The sequence below is a fragment of the Podarcis pityusensis genome (genome assembly GCF_964106645.2).
Source record: "Podarcis pityusensis genome assembly, chromosome: 1".
In the NCBI taxonomy this organism is placed as follows: Eukaryota; Metazoa; Chordata; class Lepidosauria; order Squamata; family Lacertidae; genus Podarcis; species Podarcis pityusensis.
Window position 1 is genome coordinate 45,485,133 of NC_138028.1, and position 22,352 is coordinate 45,507,484.

Consider the following 22,352-nt stretch of genomic DNA (forward strand, 5'->3'; position numbering starts at 1 on the left):
AACAGTCAAAAAGCTAATAGAACACAACATTTTAAGGTGGGGCTGGGGGTACCAACCTAATATAAGAAAAATGGAGCCTATATCTTAAATGACTTCATGATTAGTATATACCTAAATAAAAATTCAATAAAAGTCTGCACCAGACTCCAGCGCTATCCAGCAACACAAAACAATGGAATTATAAGCCCTTCAATTTGCATTCATAACTTTCCACACTCTGTTAGAGATGCACAACTTTAGAAGATATTTCAATCACTTATTTTTAGGGCAGACAATAGGATTGCAATGATCCTCAAAATGGTACCTCTAACCAATAGCAAAATAAAGTGTTTTATAAAGACCTGGCAACCTCCTAAAAACATTTTAAAAATGTTAAGTGTAACATATACAGACCTTCAGTGTTTTTCTCGTTGTAACCAGATATCCTGGCCATAACAATCTCTATCCATTTTTTCAAAGACAGAAGCTGAACCACCACCTCGGCATCCTCACTGACAATACAAAAAGGTAGTTGTAGTTTTCACAAGTATAGCAAAAAATATAACCCCTGGAGCCCAGTCTCAGATGCTTGTGTCTTAAGAGAATTTAAACAGCTATTTAGTTATTTGGTTCAGATGTGAATAACTTCATTTTATAAAGCTTCTTCTAGACACTCAAAATTGATGGGTAAATAAAATAACAGAATGGGCCTTTTCTGTGGTGGCTCCTCACTTGTGGAATGCTCTGCCAGGGAGGCTCCCCTGGTGCCTTCATTACAATGCCAGGCAAAAATATTCCTCTTCTCACAGACCTTTGGCTATTTAAACAATTTATTGCCTTTTAAACTGCAGGGGAGGGTACTGTTTTTGTTTGTTACTATGCTATGCATTTTTGTGTTTTTAGATTGTAAACTTCCTTGTGATCCTCAGTTGAAGGGTGGTATAGAAATGTAATTCGTCATCATCTTCATCATCGTCATGTTTTTCCCCCATACATGCAACGAGAAAACTGCTATCAGACTAAAATTGACATCCAGTGCCTTTAAAAATGTGTTGGGGGTGTGTGGGGGTGTGATTAGGTTCCTTTTGTTTTTATTTTGATAATGTATTTTGTGTTTTTATATTTTGATTTTATCCTGTGAAATGCCCTAAGACCTGCAGGTATAGAGCGGTATACAAAATTAATTAACGGGCTATTTAAATGTTTAAACTTACCTGTTTATCTTGTGCGTTTGCAAAGGAAGAATGGGTATCACAGTGTTGCACAGAGATTTGCAAAGTGGGCAGAGGTACTCTCCATTCTCCAAGTCAAAAACTTGTTCGACATGATGTCGCTGCCGAGAGTTTAACTGAATGGCTTCAAAGTACCTGCAATATTGAAACAGACAACCAAAAGAAAGTCTTTAGTGTTGAGTGTGAACAAGGAAAAGCAGAGTTATGATACTTTGTTGTTACGCACTTGGCTTACTGTTATAACTTTGTTGTTGAGCATAAGCGAAAAGAGGGACAATGATCAGAACTTTGTACCCATCATACAAAACTTTGTACCATGTAAATGAACTATGGGGTATTGTGGGAGATAACAAGAAGTAGAGTGCAGTGAGAGAACTCAGGATCAAGCCCCAATAGGCAGTTCTGGAAGCAGAATTTCAAGAGCTCCAGGTTAATGTGATATCCCCAGCCTGGTGCCCTCCAGATATTTTGGACCACAACTCTCCCCAGCCCCAGGCAAAACAGCCAATATATTTGTCCATATTTGTCTTTTGATTACACTTATGCTAGCCTGGTTTCATTTATTTTGCTGAGATACTTGAATCTGTTGGACATTAAATATGTCTTGAGATATGCTGGAAGAGACAGTTTCAAAATTGACTATAACTAAAGCAAAATAATAATAATAATAATAATAAAGTTTACTAAATGTATCTACTTACTTCTGCCAGCAGGCAGCATGCATCACATGACCACAACTTCCTGTATGAGTTCCACATGACAAGTCAGGATCCATGAAAAGAGGATCTATTTTATCTATTGAAGAAAAAATGATATGAAGGATGATTATATCATTTAGTGCCAAATGAAAGATTTTGCAAAGAACTATTCAAGCAAAAATTCTGCCAGAGAAGCATCTTTTAAATCTTGTACATCTTATACAGTACACACTGAAAAAATAATTCTTGACCTTCTTTATTAACACCAACTAAGAAACGGACCATCAAATGAGATTTTGAGCTTTGCTCATACATTCAATATAGTTCAGGTTTGGGCAATTTTTCTTTCAATTAGAAGGGATAAAACGGTTGATTTCTCAACTGCATTTGAGATGGCTTCTAAAACTATTCACATCAATGTTTCGTAACATGACTTTCAGTTCTGTAACTTGAGCTAACAAAATGAAACCTGAAGCAATATTACTGCTTATGCAAGCAGGTGACTTGAAGACAGGATACATACCCCCAGAAAGTTCAAGCATTTTCCCTCTATGTTGGGTTAAGGCAGTGGATCTCTGGACACAGGCAGATAAAACCATGGCAGCACACTCTAACCTCACTTCCTGCTCTTCCTGACACAGAATACATGTCAGCACTTCCTTTTCTGCAACAGATGGCCCTTGCTTGGGTCCCAAGGCAATTCTGGTATAATCTATAATTGGTGGGCTGTTATAAAGACACAACAAAAGTCAAACTAACATATTCCTGTCAGCAAACAATTATTTGCGATTTACATTTAAATAAAATCACATATGATTTAAAATTTATACATTAATACTATAGTTTTACTTCACCCTCCACAGAAAAACAGGACTGCAACCAATATTTAGCCACATGCTGAATAGATGTTGATTATATCCCAACACCACGAGAGCCAATAAAACTGTCCAATGACTCCTAATTTTGTACTATTTTATATTATCAAAAGCTACTCCAAAATCTATTACTAATTGTTATTTTCCTACCTCTCCTCTTCCATAACATCCCTTCCCTGTGTTTCTTGAGTATTTTCATATAAGAGCTTGTGAGTTTCAATGAAGTTCTTCTGCAAAGCAGACATCTGGGCCATGATCTTCTGGCGATGAAGTCTGGCTGCTTCGGCCTTTCTCTTCCTCTCAGCCTTTTCCTTGTCCTGAGTTCTCTGCATCTTATTTAGCGGCAAAGCAAAAAACAAACAAACAAAAACACCCAGGCAAGCTATTTGTTAACAAAAAAGATAACTGGAATAAATCTTTAAAATAGAATCACTTTTCAATAATATAACAATGGCGTTTGCTTAGCACTTGTGAAACTCTGCTTAACAAAAAATAATGTGACACTACTCCACCTCCATATCCCAAGCCTCTCACAGCTAACCTGTGAACAGACTCTGTCCCCAAAAGGTAATGAGAATTTCTTATCAGTGCAATGCTGTACAGGGCTAATAACAGGTTTTAGACACAGGCACAATAATGCTGCCCTTCATCTTAAACCTCAAGTTCCAGTGTCTAAAGATTCTCAGGGCAAGTGAAATTACAACTTCACGTACAACGGAGATGTGGCTGGGAGCACTAGGAACAGCTTCCTAGAGAGAATAGCCTCCAGAGAGATTGGTTACAGAGGGTTCTGCCAGAAAGGAATATCGGGGGAAGAAAAAAAAATCAAGGAGCCAGGAAGTTCACCATTCCAAATCAGTTCCCACTTCTAAAATATATAATTTTGTTAATCAGAATGGAATATTTAACCTTGCATTTAAAAGCATGGAGCTGTGAGCCCAGGGGCTAGAAATCCGAATGTAGAAACAGCCAAATCTTCTTGTGAATACATTATTTCTTTCCTATTTTATAGTTACCTCGTTGGCTTTTGCAGATTCTGGCCCAGATGCAATGGCTGCTGTGGGAAAAGATGACTTCTCTCTCAGCCGTTTTATTGTGTCAAACATCTGGGAATAGAGATTTAATAGTTACAATACTAATAGACTGTGATATTTCTATATTTCCAAGCCACATTATGGTTTGCCCCATGAAAGAAAGCATGCTGGACAAGATCTACCCCATTAGCAGCAGCACCAGTATTAAATACAATCAATACCATTTGTTACTATCTTTATATTTGGAAATTAATACCTTTATTCACTTTTCTCTATTTAGTCTCTACAAAGACTACAGGTAATAATGGTGTGTACAAATGGAGCTGCTCAGTGTACAAAAAAGTATACATAGTTATAAAATGGCTTTAACAATTATCTACTTTTTTGCATAGGCTATTCAAAAATGTCTTGCTTGTGGTATTTATTATTAATGTATACTGCTTATATAATTAAAAAAATCTAAAGCATTTACATAAAAACAAGAAAAAAATGCAATGTGCATTAAAATGTCCTGAAAACAAAACAACAGTATGTCACAAATAAAACTAAGCAGTACATAAAACAAAAAAATTAAAAAATAAGAGTCACAGTCCAGGAAAGCTTTGGTAAATACGTACGTAAAGGTAATGGTAAAGGACCCCTGGATGGTTAAGTCCAATCAAAGGCGACTATGGGGTTGCGGTGATCATCTCACTTCAGGCCAAGGGAGCAGGCGTTAGTCCACAGACAGCTTTCCGGGTCATGTGGCCAGCATGACTGAACTGCTTCTGGCGCAACAGGACACCGTGACAGAAGCCAGAGCGCACGGAAACATTGTTTACCTCCACAGTGGTACCTATTTATCTACTTGCACTGGTATGCTTTCAAACTGCTAGGTTGGCAGGAGCTGGGACAGAGCAATAGGAGCTCACCCCATCAGGGGGATTCGAACCACCAACCTTCTGATTGGCAAGCCCAAGAGGCTCAGTGGTTTAAACCACAGTGCCACCTGCTTACAAATATGTAAGCTTATGAGACACTTAAAAGTTATTACAAACACTGCCTCATAAATTATCCAAGGGAACACATTCTGGAGGCTGTGTGCTATCACCAAGAAGGCCCATTTCTGCATTCCTACCAAGTGACAGTCGCTGGTTGTGGAGCAACCAGTAGAGTCTTCTCGGAAGATCCTAAAGATTGGGAGAGGCGGTCTACTGAGTATCCTGATTATAAGTCATTAAGGACTTTAAATATCAGCAATGAAACATTCATAGTAGTCCATGGTTGTGGCAAAGCAGAAACCCGGTCATCTCAAAACTGCTGTATTTACAGGGGATCATGTTTTGTCACACAATCCTTTACACGAGGAACAGATCGTTAGTTTCATATAGACTTTGGAAAAGCCAATAAAGAGCAACATTTCAGTAGCAACTGTTGCATATCTCATTTGAACCAGAACAGAGATACTGTCTTATTCCACTAAGCTAACTTTTGTTAAAATCCCCCTCCCACCAGCCAGTTCTATCACATGAATAAACAAGCATTAATTCATTATGAGTTTTCTGCAACAAACAACGATAGCAACAACATTATCTGTATATGCTATCTTTTAAAGAGATTACTTTATGCACCAGCAACATTCTGTAGAGTAAATGTGTCAAGTTCTTTAAAAAAAAAAATTAACATGGGACATGGGGGGGGGGGGCTTTTTTACCTGTAATACCCAGTTGATCATGTCTTTTTGCGATTCCAGAGGTTGAATTCCTTTTAGTTTTTCCAAAATCATTAGTATGTTCATTGCATTCAAAGCAGAGCTTCCCATTCCTTTCAAACAGATGGAAGAATTTTTTAAAAAAACAACCACACACGTTCTCTCGTAAAAGATAATCATTTCTCCATTTTACTAAACATTACGACTTAAAAGACTAGACATGGGACATTTTATTGTTACAACACCTCCTTATATCACAGAAGATGAATGACTTCTTTGTCAATTATCGCTTTTCACTACTTTACAAAAAGATGGTGGTAACAAGCTACAAACAAAGCCGCATCAATGAATTGCGTTTGGTTCTATGTTTCATTGTTTCTCACCAAATGTAACATAATCCAAATGTTTCACTATGGATCTTCAGATGAAGGGCGGTATACAAATTTAATAAAGAATAATTTCCATTATAGCATGCAGGTAATAACTGCAAGCAATTAGTTTACATTGTAGTTCTTTTGAACAAGTATTCACCATCAAATGAAATTCACCACAAGTTGGTATCTCAAGTGGCGGCTACAGATTAAACCTGGTAAGATATATTTTCCCTGCATTAATGTAGTATCTGTGGACCAATTAAGACTGAATAATTTTCTCCTTCCTTGTTTTAAAATGGTGTTTATTTCAAAATATTTCTCTAAGTAAGCATTTTTCTGCTGGAAATAAACTCTTGGTGGCTTTTCATATCTAAGATCAAGGGTAGCAATTCTGCTTCAAATGCCTGTCGGTGAGTTCACATTGCACTTCAGAAATAACTTTAAAATTAAGATTCTTGTTTTACAAGATGGCACACTCACTTGATGCTTTGTGGTAGAAGTCAAAGGCCACTTCTTCCTCGGGAACCTTCTCTAACTGCTGCTTTTCTTCAAGTAGACCCAAAGCAAGAAGGTGAAGAACCTAGAGAAATGTAAACAAGTACTAAACCTAGGCTGCTTAGAATGAAACACCCTCTGGTTAGCATAGGGCTGGGGACCATTTTTCAGCCCAAATGGCCACATTCCCTTCTAGGCAACCTTTCCAGGGGCCACTTGCCAGCAGTGGGCAGGGCCAGAAGCAAAATTGGGTGGAACAACAAATGCTAATTTATTCACATATCTCTCTCCATCCAGGCAGGCAAGTAGCATGATGAGCTTGAAGACACATTCTAAGCAGGCAAAACCCCAAAAGGAGGGTGTGGAATAGGGTGGAGAGGGGTGTTGCCTGGGGAGTCCTGAAGGCTGCACAGAGACTAGGACAGCAAACATTTGGCCCTGAGGCTCCCCATCCCTGGGTTAGCAAGGTGACCTGGGTTAGCAAGGTACCCAAGGTAACCTGGCCATGATCTGGATACCTAGATGTCTAGCACATGATAGTAAACCTAAGGGCAGTGTGCTGCAATAGACAAATGAACTGTTGATCATCGAGGTGCTGTTGAGCTGTCCTGCAGAGACTAATTTTTATTTATTCACTAGGGGCTGCTGCCCTTCTTTGCTCTCCTTTCCCACACACTTGACCCAAAAACCCCTCCCTCTACGCCTCACTCACTTGCTAGACTATTCGCCCACAGCTCAATCCAAGCAATTACAGCCTGCAATATTCACCATTTTATGACATTAATAGCTGTCCTGAGAACGGCATGGTAAAGGTACCTTAAATACATGGGGAAACCCCTCACATCGCTCTAGGTAAGAGCATTCCAAAAGCAACCTACACCCCAAAGCAGAAATCTCAGAAGATACAGTCGACAAGCATACCATCTGGATCATGGCTTCTGTCCACAAGTGGCTTTCTAGCTCTAGTGCTCTTTGCAACACAGTTCTGAGAATATGCATCATGACATCAGAATTCAGAACGTTCACCACATTTCTGAAAGCAGCACTGAATTCAGGCGGAGGAGGCGGTGGCAGTGCTATAAAAAAGTAAACAAATACTCATGCATTACTAACTTCCCGGCCATCTTATGAAAGCAACGAGCATAAACGTTCATATTTGGCTATAAGCAGTGGATGCTACTTTAATGTATCATACTTGTATGAAATAAAGTCCTGCCATATATACGTCCTCCTGTAAAGTGCTCTGGTAGAACTCTCAACTAACTGCAGCAGATATATGAACATATACTTTGGGTTTAGTATTGCCTCTCTCTCCAATGTTTGAGGCAGAATTTCCCTACTTAACTACTCAGAGAACTCTAAGTGGCAATGCTTGGGGACTGAATCTGGGACCTAATGGATGCAAAGCATGTGTTCTAGCACTGAGCAATGGGCTCTCCAAATGTAATTGCTCAGTTGGAAACGTTTACATCTGAACATGCCAACTAGAAAGTAACAGCATTTTCCTAAGCACACTGATACTGTTTAACAATTGCACAACACCCTTTTTGGATTTAAAATGTTTTGTACTACTGTAATTCACAGGGCATTTCAGTATAACCTTAGAGTAACTGATTGGCATTCCTGGAAACTTGTATGTTATTGTTTAACGTAGCACTACACATCAGCTCCTCTATGCAAATCACAATATTTGTAAAGAAAAACTACAAGGACCAAGCAATAGCTTAAGAGCTGAAGCATGAATAAGTGAAACAAGGTAAACAGAAATGGCTCTGACCCACGTTTGTAGCAGTGGACAAGCGTGCAGGAAGGGTCTCCACCTTCCCCATGCTGGAGTGGGACATTAGTACTGATGGAGAATATCTATACGCAATCTCACAGCCTAGGGCGCTCTGCCAATACCGCAGCATCTATAGCAACAGCCAAGCCAATCTTAAGAAGCAGTCCTAACTGTGACGAAAGTGGATAGGTGATCCCAACCTCTAAAGCAGATGTAATCAGTTTCTTCATCAAAATAGTAGCACACAAAAGTGGCACAAAGTGCAATTAGTTCTCTCAATGGAAGTCACCATATATTGTACGTTTGCAAATAAATGACTTGGCAATCAGTAATATGTTTACGTTCTCTGAACTTTACGAGGATGAATCATTTATGGATCAAAGCTGTTTTTATTTTTTTAAAAAAAACACTTCACCATCACTTCCTTGCACTTATTTCGTTCATTGTTCCAACTTTTTACCTTCATCTCTGTTTTCTTGCACTCTTCTTTTCTTTTCCATATGCTCAGCCTGTAAGAAGAGTCAACTTGTTTACTCTCAAGATACCAATGAGGTTTTTTGACTGAATGTATAGACAAAGAGCTTAGATTAGATTCCATCAAAAGCAATTAATGATCAAGTACTAGGAATTCTCTGAAGGCACAAAAAAGAGAACCTAGAGAAGAGACACACACACATATCCCTGAAAGCACACACTTGTTAAAGAGGTACTGGGAGTAAAGCAATTGCTCCCCTTTCCTTTTTGTATCCATCTATGAGCATAAACTAAATCTTTTTCTTTTCAGTACAGGCAGGCAGATGCTCACTCACACGTTAGACTAACAAAATTAGTGAAATAGTGCAAGGGTGAGGAAATTCTGAGTGTCAGCCTTTATGCTGAGCTACAGGATGCCAATAGGATTCCAAAAAGATGCTTTACTAAATTTAATCTGACCCTTATCTAGAAAGAAAGAAAAGGGTTTTTAGCAGCATTGTTTCAAAGTTCTGTAAATGTATAATTTTCACTTGGAAAAATACCTTATGCTACTATGTAATGAATGAACACATTAGGACATCTGCACTCTAGATAAAGAATACATATGAAGAACATGAAATCTGAGAATCCGTGTGGCACATCAAAGTCAATCTAGACTCAATAAATATGAATTAATCTAAAGCAATGAAATATATATGCAATTAGTTATTCCTTGAACAAGAATGATACAGGGGAGAAATAAACAAAAATGAGTAAAAGAGACCCGTGAGTGAAGCAGGGTTTTTCTTACCTCCACAACTTATACCCTCATCTTAAAAGACTCAGGGTACAGGCCCATGACATAAATATGCATAAAAATGTATAGTTGCAAATTTAGTCTGGCTTTCAGAGGGGGAAAAACAAATTCTGGGTATCAGGGATCTCTAAGCTACGGGATGCCAACAGGATTTTCTAGGCACAGTACACTATATGTGGCTTGAGCCCTCTGCTCCATCCACAATCTACTAGCAAGAAATGCTGCATATGTACATTAAAACTAAAACAAGTGCCTCTATGCAAATTGACATGGTAGGTGGCTGGGATCTCACCACCACAGGGCTTTGTAATGTACCCAGATGCCCTACAACCAAAGTAAAAACACAATTTTTTAAAAGGGAGAAAGGACAGGAAACCTGTATGCAAACTCCTGGTTACTAGGTTAATATTGTTTCTTCAAAATATATAATCACATTAATAATTGGCTGCTATCCACAGTGGCTTGCAATCTACTATGTATTTTGGAAAGTGGTTTGTATGTCTTCCTGTCCTCTAGGGGTTCAGCACTATGGATAATACTCCAAGGGGCAGGGGCCTCTGAGTACTAGGCGATTTGATCATAAGGGACATAGACAGCTAGGTTTGCGAGAGGCATGCAAGCAACATGGTAACTTCCCCATTTGGTGGGAAGGTTGCGGGTGTCACATCATGATTTCCTTACCTTGCTGCGCTGTGTTTTGGTGTAATGGTAAAAGAATATATTGTACTCTCTGCGGCATTCTTCCTTCAGTTCATAGACTCCATGGCCTGATACACCTGGTTTCCTTTATTTGAAAAGCATACAAATGATGCAATTATTTTCAGCAAAGCATTAAGGAGAACACACAGTCATTTCATACACACAACATACAAAGAATCCTGCTGACTCCAACCAAGGGCCTATTCAAAGTGTTGGTGCTGACCTTTAAAGCCCTAAACGGCCTCGGTCCAGTATACCTAAAGGAGCAGTTCCGCCCCCATCGTTCTGCCCAGACACTGAGGTCCAGCGCCAAGGGCCTTCTGCCGGTTCCCTCGCTACAAGAAGCCAAGTTACAGGGAACCAGGCAGAGGGCCTTCTTGGTAGTGGCACCTGCCCTGTGGAATGCCCTCCCACCAGATGTCAAAGAGAAAAACAACTACCAGACTTTTAGAGGACATCTGAAGGCAGCCCGGTTTAGGGAAGCTTTTAATGTTTAATAGACTATTGTATTTTAATATTCTGTTGGAAGCCGTCCAGAGTGGCTGGGGAAACCCAGCCAGATGGGTGGGGTATAAATAAATTATTATTATTATTATTATTATTATTATTATTATTATTATTATTACTACTACTACTACTACTACTACTACTACATCTTGTCCACCATCCTGCTTCCCACAGTGATTAACTAGATGCCTAAGAGAAATGAGTAAGCAAGAAATGAGGGCAACAGCAACCATTACTCAGAGGCATGCTGCCTCTATCCTGAATATCCTCACAATTCAAAGCCACAGGACATGTTAGGAATTTTGAAGGACAAACTGAGTGTGCACAGAACAGCACAGTGGCATCTAGCCAGTTTAATTTAGGGTGTTCCTTTGAACAGGCCACAAAATCCTCTGCAACATGCAAGTTCCTTCCACAGACACACAGTTCTCCGACAAGCTGATTTGTAAAACCCTTCCCTCTCAAGGTAAACAAACATGAAAAACCACTACTGAAACATAGCAAATGCTTTTGAAATCTGAGTAAATGGATCACTGCTTCAACACAGTTTTTAATTCTTTCTGTAAAACTCTGAAAGCATATATATTTCAAATGTCTGGCTTCTTTATGTGTGGCAAACACATGAGAATGTTCCTCTTCAGCCAGGCATTTGGTTGATTAACATTCTATGCCTTTCAAATGTGTTTGTGGGAAGAGGACTATTGGGTTTATTTTTGTTTTAGTACAGTGGTACCTTGGTTCTTGAACTCAATCCATTCTGGAAGTCTGTTCAACTTCAAAAACGTTCACAAACCAAGGCACGGCTTCTGATTGGCTGAATGGCCCCAGAAACAATGCTGACGGCCAAAACACATGTTCGGCTTCCGAAAAACGTTCGCAAACCAGAACACTTACTTCCAGGTTTGCGGCGTTTGGAAGCCGATTTGTTCGTCAACTAAGCCTTTCGGGAACCAAGGTACCACTGTATGCATTTTGTGTTCTCATTTTGTATTTTTCTGTTGTGAACTGTCCTGTGATCTTCAGATGAAGGGCGGTATACAATTTTCATTAATTAATTATTAATATGCTATCACTATGCTTTAACTACTGATTTAAAAGAAACAAGAGCTTACTTGAATATGGCCACTTTGTGGATGACCTTCTCCAAACCAGTCTCATTGTTTTCCTGTTAAAAACATTTGATACGGTAAAGTAGTAAGAACAAAATATATGTGGTGAAAAACAGTAAATTAAAAGCAAATCAAGCTACCTAAGAATCAGTAGCTGATAAACATCTACAGATACCCAGATAAGACTGAATGTAGGCATTTATCACCATGCTATTAATGCAGCAACAATTCAAACGAGAGCAAGGGCATGGGGAGCTGTGAAGCAGATTGTTATTAAAAACAATCAACATTTTCAAAACCGAAATGTTATTATGAAGGCCACTGTGTCTTAGCAAATAGTTAAAATATAATCATGTACTTTTAAGCTGATTTATCCAAAATGACATGGACACATGGAGCTCCTAGTGTGCATGGTTGTTTTTTTTGCAATCACCGTAATATTAAAGAAGTTCTGTGTATAGAATGGGGTGTGTGGGTGTGGGTGTTCTTGTGCTACAAGGAGTCTGGATTGTCTTAAGAAAAGGATGTTAAACATTTCTGCTGAAAGAGGAACACAAGATAGAGGAAACATCAAGTACAGGAGGAACTTGAGCTGTGTTTCATTGATAATTTTATCATATTCGCCCCTAAAGAGTTCTGTGGTAAAGCAATCTGTGAACCTTCCTAGATTAACAGGAATCAAAGGAAGAAATCACTCACATCCTTGGGCAAAGATTTTGCGATAGCACTGTGAGCCATTGGTTCAATGCAAAGCAGATGAATAATTTCCCGCATAGTAACGTCATCTTTTGTCACATTACTGACTCCTGGCACATATCTTTCCCCTGGAAGCAAAAAGAAGAAGAAAGTAATCTCACATATATACAGTGGAATACATTTTCATGCATGCAAGAGATCATACTGTAATGATGATGGTTCCTAGACTAAAAATTCATTGAAAGTGGCATGGAGCGCTGCAAGGGGATGCATGGGCAGGGCTGAATATATTGTAGGTTAGATAAGAAGGCCGAGAATACTAAAGTGAGGTTACAGTCATACAAAATCTGAGGGCTCCTACACATACATACATACACGCACATATGCACACACACCAACCCTCTCTCCATCCAAGCAAGCAAAATATATCATCACAGCAAGAACACATTTCAGCCAGGAAAAGCACTTGGGAGCAGAGCCAATGATCATGGCATGGAGAGAAGGCTGAGGATAAGACAAAGATGCCTGGAAGCATTTGGTCCATGGGCTGGAGGTTCCCCACCCCTGTTCTATGTCCTATCCCATGGGTGGGGAACTGGATCTAAGTCAGTAGGGCAGATAGTTTTCTCCATGAACCCTCATGGGCCAAATCACCTTTTTCACATATGGAGTCTTCAAAAGCCCCTTCCAAAGCACAGCCTATCCCTTAGATTGATAATGAGCCAGCTGCTTTTATTTTGGTTTGGGTTTTTGTTTGTTTGTTTTGCATTTTTTCAGTCTTCTCTCTATTTCCTGTTGCTTCTAATAGTCCCACGGTTAATTTTCCTTCCATTCCTTCTTGATTTTGCTCTAATTACAGATGGATAACTGCCTTCTGTCCAAGCTAGTTTTGAAACCCCAGCACTGGATCAATATAAAAAATGTCTTACCCAAAGAGGCATTTAGTACACTGCACCCCACCTAACCACAATCGTATCTGTACACATGATTTTCAGGTTTTATTGAAAGAAAATACTTTTCATTCATTATACAAATGCTCTGTCTGCCATTGTCTTCCATCAGCCACTTCCAGAAGCCCATGTATACAGTATTCACATGTACTGTTTAAAGAAGTGCAGTGCTGCCAAATCAGTCAACAGCCACTGGAAACCCAACTTTTCACAATGGCATGTGCAGACTATTCAATGAGCTGCCTGTGCACACATCACAGCTAGGCTATTCCTTGGAGATACATAACCACACTGAATAGCTGAAGGTAAATCTACATATGTTTGCAAAGGAAATGAACCTTTTTAAGGGCCTAAAGAACCAGTTGATGGTGGAAGAAGGGGAAAAAAAGGACAATATTAAAAGGTGGCTCATAATTAACCCAGATTAGATATGTAATTAATATGCCACCTAACACACTTGTGTTAAGTGTGATGGTTTCAGATATTAAAGTTTCCATTACTGGAGAACCTATTACATATTCTAAACAACCTCCATCTTTTCTAAAAAAGCAATTTTCCTTACCCACCACGTAGATAAGAACTTGAAGCATCTCTTCTATTAATGTGTTACACTGCTTATTCAAATCCTGTAATATTTCAAGAAAGCACAAATGAAGTTCTTGGAAAATATAATTATGTGAAATACTGAAGCCTGAGGTTTTCTGAAGCACTTGAAAACATATTAAGCTGACCCAAAGCTTTATGAACAGAAAAATAACTGGAAAAATAGAGGGTGGAAACTAGCTGGTGCCCGTGAATTCACAGAAGGGCTTTTGATGCGCCACATGTTTCTGCAAACAGGACAAGTGGAGAGGCAATTTTTGCCAATTCCTGCTTCCCCCTGCAGCCCCAACTGCCACCCAAAAATCAGCTCCAGAGTGTTAGGGAAACCTACAGAGCAGGGAAGCAGTAGAAAGGGCAAACTGCCAAGAATCCCTCTCCTGTTTGTGTGAATGCATCAGTTGGGTCAAAGGTCCTTCCATGACCACAAGGGCAGCAACTGAATTCCACCCAGTATTTAAAAGTTCCCCCACCAGCACTCATGTCAGAAAATTAAGCCTACACGCTGGATGGACGTAATCTAAAGAAGAGAATCAAAGAGAAGGGAAGGGAAGGGATAAATTCCATTTTTAAGTTGTAAAGCTGCAATAATTTATGGTACAGAAAGTCTATGTGATTTAATAAAGTCTCTTCAGTGGAAATTACTGTTTTTAGCAAAATATTGCAATTTCATTGAAGGAGATAGAAACAGTGGGTTTCCACATGCTTATGATTTCAAGGGTAAAAATTAACAGCATATAGCTCTGTACCTGGTCTTTGGTTGGCACAATTCTCTTAAAGGCATCAAGCAGTTCATATCGTTGGAGTACAAGCAAGAGGAAACTGTTTGGATCCATAAGTGATGCCCCAATCTATCAGAAATATACACATTCAATAGCATTAGAGAACAGAGAATTTAGGCAACAAACAACACACTGTTACTATTAGACCAGAGAAATTGCAAACATACTCACCTGAAGGAAAATTATATCCTTATCATACATTTCTTCTCGACATTTAACATCCTGATAATAAAACATCTGAAAGAAAATAAAACGTATATAAAGCTTCATATACAAAGCCGTCCTCTTTGGCATAGGCATTCAATTCAGCAAAACACTACTCCTTCCTACCCTTAACTTTGTTATAAAAAGTTTTCAGCTAGCACATTTCTGATACTGGAAATATCCCCTAAAACTGCATATGACAAAACCTCTTGGCTTCAATTCAGAGAAAGACCAGCAGAAGGTGGCCAAAAGGTGACTCCCTTCTCCAACTCCTCACTGAAAGAAGCTCTCACTCACAGAAGATTTTCTTAATTTTAGGAGATCCCTTATTTCCTCTTGAATTACAGCCCCCACCATTCAGGATCATCCTTCAATTCCCAAGAGAGATTTTCTAGGAAACTGCCAGAGGAATGAGACGAATCGCCCAAAATCAGGCAGGACGTCTCGTTTCACTGAGTCCCTTTCTACCAGGCCTCCTTTGGATCCAAGCATTTGTTTATTTAAGCTCATAATCACAACTTAAAAAACATTTAGTGACAGAGGCTGCTTCCATTTTCAGTTCAGAATTGTGAACTAAGTTTTAGTGGTTAGCGTTACATGGAAACATGGCCAACAGAAGGATTAAACATCAGCATATATATTTATTGTAATTTCAAAATATAACTTTATATGTACCTCATGCCTTTCTATTTACTTCCTGTTTGTTGGACACAATCCACACGCCTTCCCTTAAAGTTGTGCATTTGTCACAAAATATTTTCCCACACTCACACTCATTAATTGTATCTAAGAACATAGGATAGGATAGGAAAGACTGCATTCATACATTACTAACAAAATCAAGTTTGATTATTTCTATCTATTTCTTCCATTAACCACTTTACCTGGACTTTGCACTAGACAGATTTTATTTTATTTTAATAGCTAATGGGCATTACATGGGCTTTGTACCACAAATTTTAGGATCAAGTATATGACCCTTCATTGTTACACGACAGACAGTGAAAATAATCTTACGTATTCAAAATTAGAGCTATCTGGAAAATCCTTGTTCGAGGCTTACAAATCTTGATTTTAATGTTTCTGTCTTGTACTTTAGGGACAGTCAAATATAATATCTAGAGTATTATCTATCAGATTTTTATCCTGTCCTTCCTCCAAGAAACTCAAAGAAGCACAAATAATCCCCTGCTTGTACTCTCAAAACAACTCTCATAACAACTCTATTAAGAGTTGGTGACTGGCCCAAGGTACCTAATGTACCCTTTCTACCTACTGAATAAGCCTTGGAGTAGGTTTTTTGTCCAGTAATTTGCTTGCAATACTTAGAATCATAGAATCATAGAATCATAGAACTGTAGAGTTGGAAGGGACCCTGAGGATCATCTAGTCCAACCCACTTATACTGGCAACTTAGCCTCTGTGGGATATATAGCACTACATGCGAGAATATATTTGTAGTGAAATTTGGTTTGGTACCTGGCTTATCAGAGACAGCCCGTTCCTTCTCCACATTTCGGCAGCAACCTGAGCAACCAATACTAGACAACGCAAAGGATATTCCACCAACATCTGCACCTGGAATTCTTCCTAAAGGTTTTTTAAAAGATTGATTGTGTTAAAACAACCGGCATTTGCACAAGGAAATCAATTACTACAGATAAGTTCGTAAAAAAGGGAGCGGGGTTTTCTCTGCTATCGTTAAAAGAAAAATACAACAAAAGGTTAGAGGCAGAATTAAATTGCACTTTATTATGCTAGGCTCTAACACTGTCCTGTGTGGTTTCAGCCAAGTCAAGTCAGTATTCATTCAGTGTTCAGCCACTACAGACTTATATCCTTCCTTAAGGAAAATGACTAATGATTCTGTATTGTCAATTATTGATGGGAAACAGCATCAATCTTTTTTGCAGAATAATTATTTATATTTAGCAGCCAATAACTACCCACAGTAAGGTACTGCAGTTTAAGATCTCCTGCCATTAAGAGCTTATTTGTATCCTTTATTAGTTCTCTGCTACATTTATATCCCACCTTCTTTCTATGGAACTCAAGACGCCATACCTGGTTCTTCCCCTTCCCATTTTATCCTCAGAATAACTTTTTGAGGCAAGTTAGGTTTAGAGGGAATGGCTGGCTGAAGCTCACTTAGTGATCTTCATCACTGGGTAGGGAACTGAGCCTGGAATTGGATCAGGGAGACCCAACAAGTTAACCACTAGACCCCAATGACTCTCATAACTGGCTGAACTTTCAAATACTATTGAGTATCCAGTGGAGATACTTACAGATGTTATGAATTCTTGGAGTCTGGAGATTACATCTGTTTTGCTCAACTGTATGTGCAGACCTAGGAAATACATTAACAGTAATGTTTGTATCAATTTGTAAGTTACAAGATGCATTTGTATGCTTGTTGTCTAAATACAGGCTTATAATTAAGCTCTCTCCTCACTAACAATGATCTGTAGCCAAGAACCAACATTGGCCAGACAGCTTAATCACAAGCCAGGTTTCAGAGAGCATACGAAGTCCGACTTTGGCTTAGCTTAGTGAAGTGTGGGAGAAAATGGACTCAGGAGGAACTAAGCAGCTGCAAGATCCTCTCTGGGAGCCTGCACATTTTCACAGTCCAGGTAAGTCATAGTTTGGCTTACTATGCCATATGCACCAAGCCCTAATAAATTTATACATGCTGTGAAGAGATACTTTCTGCTCTCTGCTGTATTAGAAGCTAGTCACCCAATCAAACTGACTGGCAAGTAGATTCAGAACAGCAAAATATTTTTTTCCTTTACAAGAACAGGAATTCAAAATGGTGTTATTAGCTTAGATTGTAAAGATGATTTGAAAAATTCATGCAGGAGAGATCTAACAGTAGCTATTATTATCCATGATAGTTAAATACAACCTCCAGGTTCAGAATCCTTCTCAAAATGTGAGCAGGAACTGACTGCAATTCTCATAAGCTGCAAGCACAGGACACTCACCAGCAAGCATCCTGGACAATGGTAGATGTATGCTGACAGGATCTGCAGACACCCTGAAGCGCTTGCTTTCCAAAGTATGGCCACATAAATGAATCACTGTCTTGTCCCATGAATAATTACTTGCACTACATCTCAATACTGTTGCATGGCATTCCTTGTAAGCAGTCACCAACAGTGCTTCCTAAAATGGACAATATTTTTATAATTATATTTAAATATACAGCCTTAAATTTAACTGTGCTTAAAAAAATCATACCGTCTCATTTCTATGTTTTAATATGGGTCATGCGTTTTATTTTTGATCAGCGGCAATGGAATTGTGCATTGCTATATGTTTAAAATAAACCTAATTCCTAAGAAAATTGGTTACTAATTATCCTGTAAGAATATGGATTGTTCAATTGCATCTCTTAGGAACAACTTTCTAGTCATTTCTTCTGTCACAATTCTGGTCAACCACACGTAAATATAAAAACAGAACTGTCTTTTCCAGATGACTTTCAGATACTTTGCTGAAACTATGTGTTTTCAACTCCATAGCTTTATGAATGATCTGCATCTCCAGAAGCCACTTTTCAGCTTTCTATATAGAGGATTGTGAAAATAAGTAGGAGACTTTCAAAACAGATTTTGAAACAACAAGCTTAGCAATGATTCAGATCATCAGCCTAATCCAGAATCTGTATCTTCTCACTATTCAGTGTTGTTTATCATATACAGCGGGCCCAGAACTTACGTTCACTTTACATACGCAATTGCAACCTTACACCAAGGGGTGGGGTTGGTGGTTGGTAGGTAGGTAATTAAATAAATGAACGGGGGAAACCCACCATTTCCTGCCCCCCATTTATTATCCCCCTCCCCACACACACCAAGTGGGTTTTCCATGCTTACCAGCCTCTGGGATGCTCCCAAAGCCGCCTTCCCAATGTCCAGCAAGCAAGGTGGCGCCTTCCTTGCCAGCCTCTGGAAATGAGATGCGAGCGCTCTGGAAGCATCCCAGAAGCTGGTATGGAAAGTCCGCCTCGCTTATTGGACCTCCTATGACCTTTCCAGAGCCTGGTAAACAACCCTCCACCTCGCAGTAGGGCAGTTCCAGGGGTTCCTGACTCTGTGCGATTTTGCAGACCCCCCCCAGAACCAAACCCTTGTGTATGGGGATGGGCCAACTGTATCGCATCCAGCTTCAATTAGGAGGGAAATCTTCTTTCATATTTTTTTTTTTGGATAAATACAAATATTTCCACAGATCCTGCCAAGTAAATATCAATTGAAATTACCATAGCAAAATTTTGCTATGTGAACTTTTAAGAGTTCAAGGTAAAAAAGATTCATGGGTTAAAGTTGAAGCACCAGGCTTGTCAAGGTCATGGGGAGTGGTATGTTCACAAGGCACCTCCAAAGATTTGAGGCTGCTCCATAGACAAGTATTTGTTTCTACAGATAACGCTGCAATTTTATTGAAACAGGCTTACGTCGCAGGCACACCACTCCTGAAACATCAGGAGAATAATCTTCAGTTGCATCTGGATGACAATGGCTGCTTCCCAATCTGGATCCACCTCAATGTGCTGGCCAACTTGCCTTTTTATTTCCTCCATGCCCTGCAATGAAATCCCCGCCCCAAACATTATGTGACTAAACTGAGGCTTGTATCAGACAGATGTTGAAACCATGAGTCTAAGCAAATAAAAGTAAGCGCCAACTGAAACAAGGCCATTTATATTTCTACAGTGTGGATAATTAATTAATAAGGTTTATTTACTGCTTAATCAACAGGAAAACTCTAAGCAGTTACGGTGTGTGTTTTAATAGCATCCCAAATTATATACATATGTAATTGTGCTTGTAAAATCCAGAGCTCTGCTGAATAAAGTTAATTCATACTCACCTGAAAGAAACTGATTTTCTTTAAAACATCTGAGAAGAACGCTTATGAATCATATTAGGACAGCACATTAATATTGTATTGGGCATATGGGCAGGTTCATAATACAGTAACCATATATATATAGCAAATAAGAGATGTATATATTATATACTGTACCTGCATGCAAATAAGAATCTTCAGGAAAGAACGGAACCCTTCCAAAAACTGCTCTCGCAGTTTGTCTGTCCACACTGTAGGCTTACTGATTAAAATATACCTGTTGCAAAAAAAGTTGAATTTCATAAGTCTTTTCCAGACAAAGCAGGCTTTAAATTAGGGTATGGGGCTGGAATCATATGTGGCTGGGAAAGATTTTGAAACTCCTTTGAGGAAATACCCACTGGTGCAGCAATAAAATGGCTAACACATTTGCAAAGCTAAGCAGGGTCCAGGATGGATTCAAACTGGATGGGGGACTATGCGGTGAGATTCCTGCATTGTAGGGGGTTGGACTAGATGACCCTTGGGATCCCTTCCAACTCTAGAAGCCTATGATTCTATGATTTCTCTCTCTTGGAAATAGTGACAGCCTGGCTGAAATGTGGAAGTACAAGCTGACCTTGATCACTGATATCCTCTTGCACAACTGTGTCTGCACTAGGTCTACCCAGAAAAGGGTGGCATAAAACACAACACAAGAGATAGATTGTTTTTTTAATAGATATTGATCAGTTTGCAACATATAGTAAGGAAGTATGCCCTGATGGTGGTAATGACAGACACATAAATTATTATTCTCCACTGCCAGTGAATTGTGCCAGTAATTGGTTCTAGAATGACAAAATGGTCAATCTAATTTCTGACCATGATTCTAAATTTCGGTTGAGACACTGAATAGTGGGCTATGTCTGACCAGGCAATGCTTCATTTATATTCATTTGCCTAAGGTTGTAGTTGCATATCCACAATATGATTCAGTTCTAATGTGGCATGTTTTGCAATGCTTATCCCAGACACAAACACTTTTCTGCAACATGTAAAGAGCTAGGTAGGATAAAACAAATATTATTGCCTAATGAAGCACGTACTCATCTCCACAAACAATAACACTTACTTGAGGTCATATATGACTGCATATACTCGACCCATTTTCTCTTGGCTGTAATCCTGGAAGTTGAATTTGCCATTTTTATCCAGATATTTGGGGAGCTCTTCAAGCAGCGTCTCTGTTATGACAGAGATTACATTTTGCTCTTCAATGAGATGGCGGGCCTGCGAGGGAAGCAGTAACAATTGTTTTTATTTCATTTTCAATTTTATTCAATAAAGGTAAAACCTTCAGAGGTATTGCTGCTTTATGTAAGCAGTACTACAGAAGTAGAGTGTAGGCACAGCGAACCACTGGCCCTCCGGATTTGTTGGACTCCACCTCTCACCAGTCTCAGCCATCTTGGTCAGGGATGATGGGTTACAAAGAGTATTTTATCACATCACTGTCTTCTGTCTTTGCAAATCAATTTTGCCAGCAAGGCTTAAATACTTAAACTGCTTTGAGTTTGTTTGTTTTCTACCATCAAGAAGCATATAAATAAATTACACAGTGTCAGCACACCACCAAAAATTTGGCTTTTGGGGTGGGCTTCAGTACAGAAGAGAGGGCAATAAGGCCTTGTAAGTAGGACACTGCTCGTGGTTCATGGGATCCAAACTATAATAATGCTGTCCTGAAGGCTGATTGTAGGCTCTTGACAAAAGGAAAATAGTAGAATATAGAGATATGGTTGCCCCTTTGGTTATAGTGACTGAAACAAAAATTAAATATGTTTGCTTATTTAAAAAATGAACGCATAAACTACTATAAAGGTTATTTGCAAGATTTCTTCTCACATATTGCTTATTGTTTCCACTGTATGATGCCAGATAGGAATACAAATAAGCAATGTATCTTAAGCAGAATTCAAGCAAGTCTTTCTTTGGAAAATTTCTTGCAGTGTCCACGTTACCTACTAGTATTGCGACTAACACAATACAAAATGTTCTTTATATACTTGGATGATTGGCTGTACGTACCAATGTAGGAACGGTGAACATCTGAACCGAAAGTGCTGTCACAGAAATTTGCCTTTCATGATCATCACTGATGTATTCGCTCTGTAGTTTTTTGTAATGCTGTGAAGAGAAGAATATGCAAAAAAGGTGATTGCCTGGCAGGAACTTAAAGCCAGAGGCATCATGAGGAGAGCATAAGGTAAGTGAAATCCCCACCTTCCAGCAGGAACACACATTATTTCACCAGACAACCCAACTGTGACAGACCAATGTTCTTTCCTTTTTAAAATTTAAGACAAAGAAGGACTCTGTTTGGACCACTGGGCAGCATGGTTCTGCTTGTGTCTTCCATGACTGCAGTAGGCGGTTGGACACTCCCACACTTTCAACATACAGCACAGGCAAGTCACCTTTGGCACAAGGTAACAGAGTGATCTTATCGGCCAAAGAATGGGGAAATCTTCTCTGT

At 39.1% G+C, this 22,352-nt stretch overlaps 1 protein-coding gene across 2 annotated transcripts in view; it reads right to left on the reverse strand.

Annotated features, from left to right (window-relative positions):
* Nucleotides 1-22,352, reverse strand: part of UBR1 (ubiquitin protein ligase E3 component n-recognin 1) — a 64,107-nt gene that overhangs the window by 18,772 nt on the left and 22,983 nt on the right. For both annotated transcript variants that reach the window (XM_081000151.1, XM_081000150.1), the window contains exons 11-33: nt 21,905-22,003; nt 20,949-21,106; nt 20,012-20,111; nt 19,440-19,568; nt 17,965-18,145; nt 17,263-17,324; nt 16,454-16,564; nt 14,942-15,007; nt 14,738-14,839; nt 13,951-14,014; nt 12,442-12,566; nt 11,746-11,798; nt 10,109-10,211; nt 8,618-8,666; nt 7,299-7,453; nt 6,363-6,462; nt 5,512-5,621; nt 3,801-3,890; nt 2,935-3,116; nt 2,433-2,635; nt 1,913-2,006; nt 1,194-1,346; nt 394-491 (exon numbers count right to left, since the gene is read on the reverse strand). In XM_081000151.1, the coding sequence (XP_080856277.1) occupies nt 394-491; nt 1,194-1,346; nt 1,913-2,006; nt 2,433-2,635; nt 2,935-3,116; nt 3,801-3,890; nt 5,512-5,621; nt 6,363-6,462; nt 7,299-7,453; nt 8,618-8,666; nt 10,109-10,211; nt 11,746-11,798; nt 12,442-12,566; nt 13,951-14,014; nt 14,738-14,839; nt 14,942-15,007; nt 16,454-16,564; nt 17,263-17,324; nt 17,965-18,145; nt 19,440-19,568; nt 20,012-20,111; nt 20,949-21,106; nt 21,905-22,003 (2,587 nt within the window). The remainder of the gene's footprint in view (nt 1-393; nt 492-1,193; nt 1,347-1,912; nt 2,007-2,432; nt 2,636-2,934; nt 3,117-3,800; nt 3,891-5,511; nt 5,622-6,362; nt 6,463-7,298; nt 7,454-8,617; nt 8,667-10,108; nt 10,212-11,745; nt 11,799-12,441; nt 12,567-13,950; nt 14,015-14,737; nt 14,840-14,941; nt 15,008-16,453; nt 16,565-17,262; nt 17,325-17,964; nt 18,146-19,439; nt 19,569-20,011; nt 20,112-20,948; nt 21,107-21,904; nt 22,004-22,352) is intronic.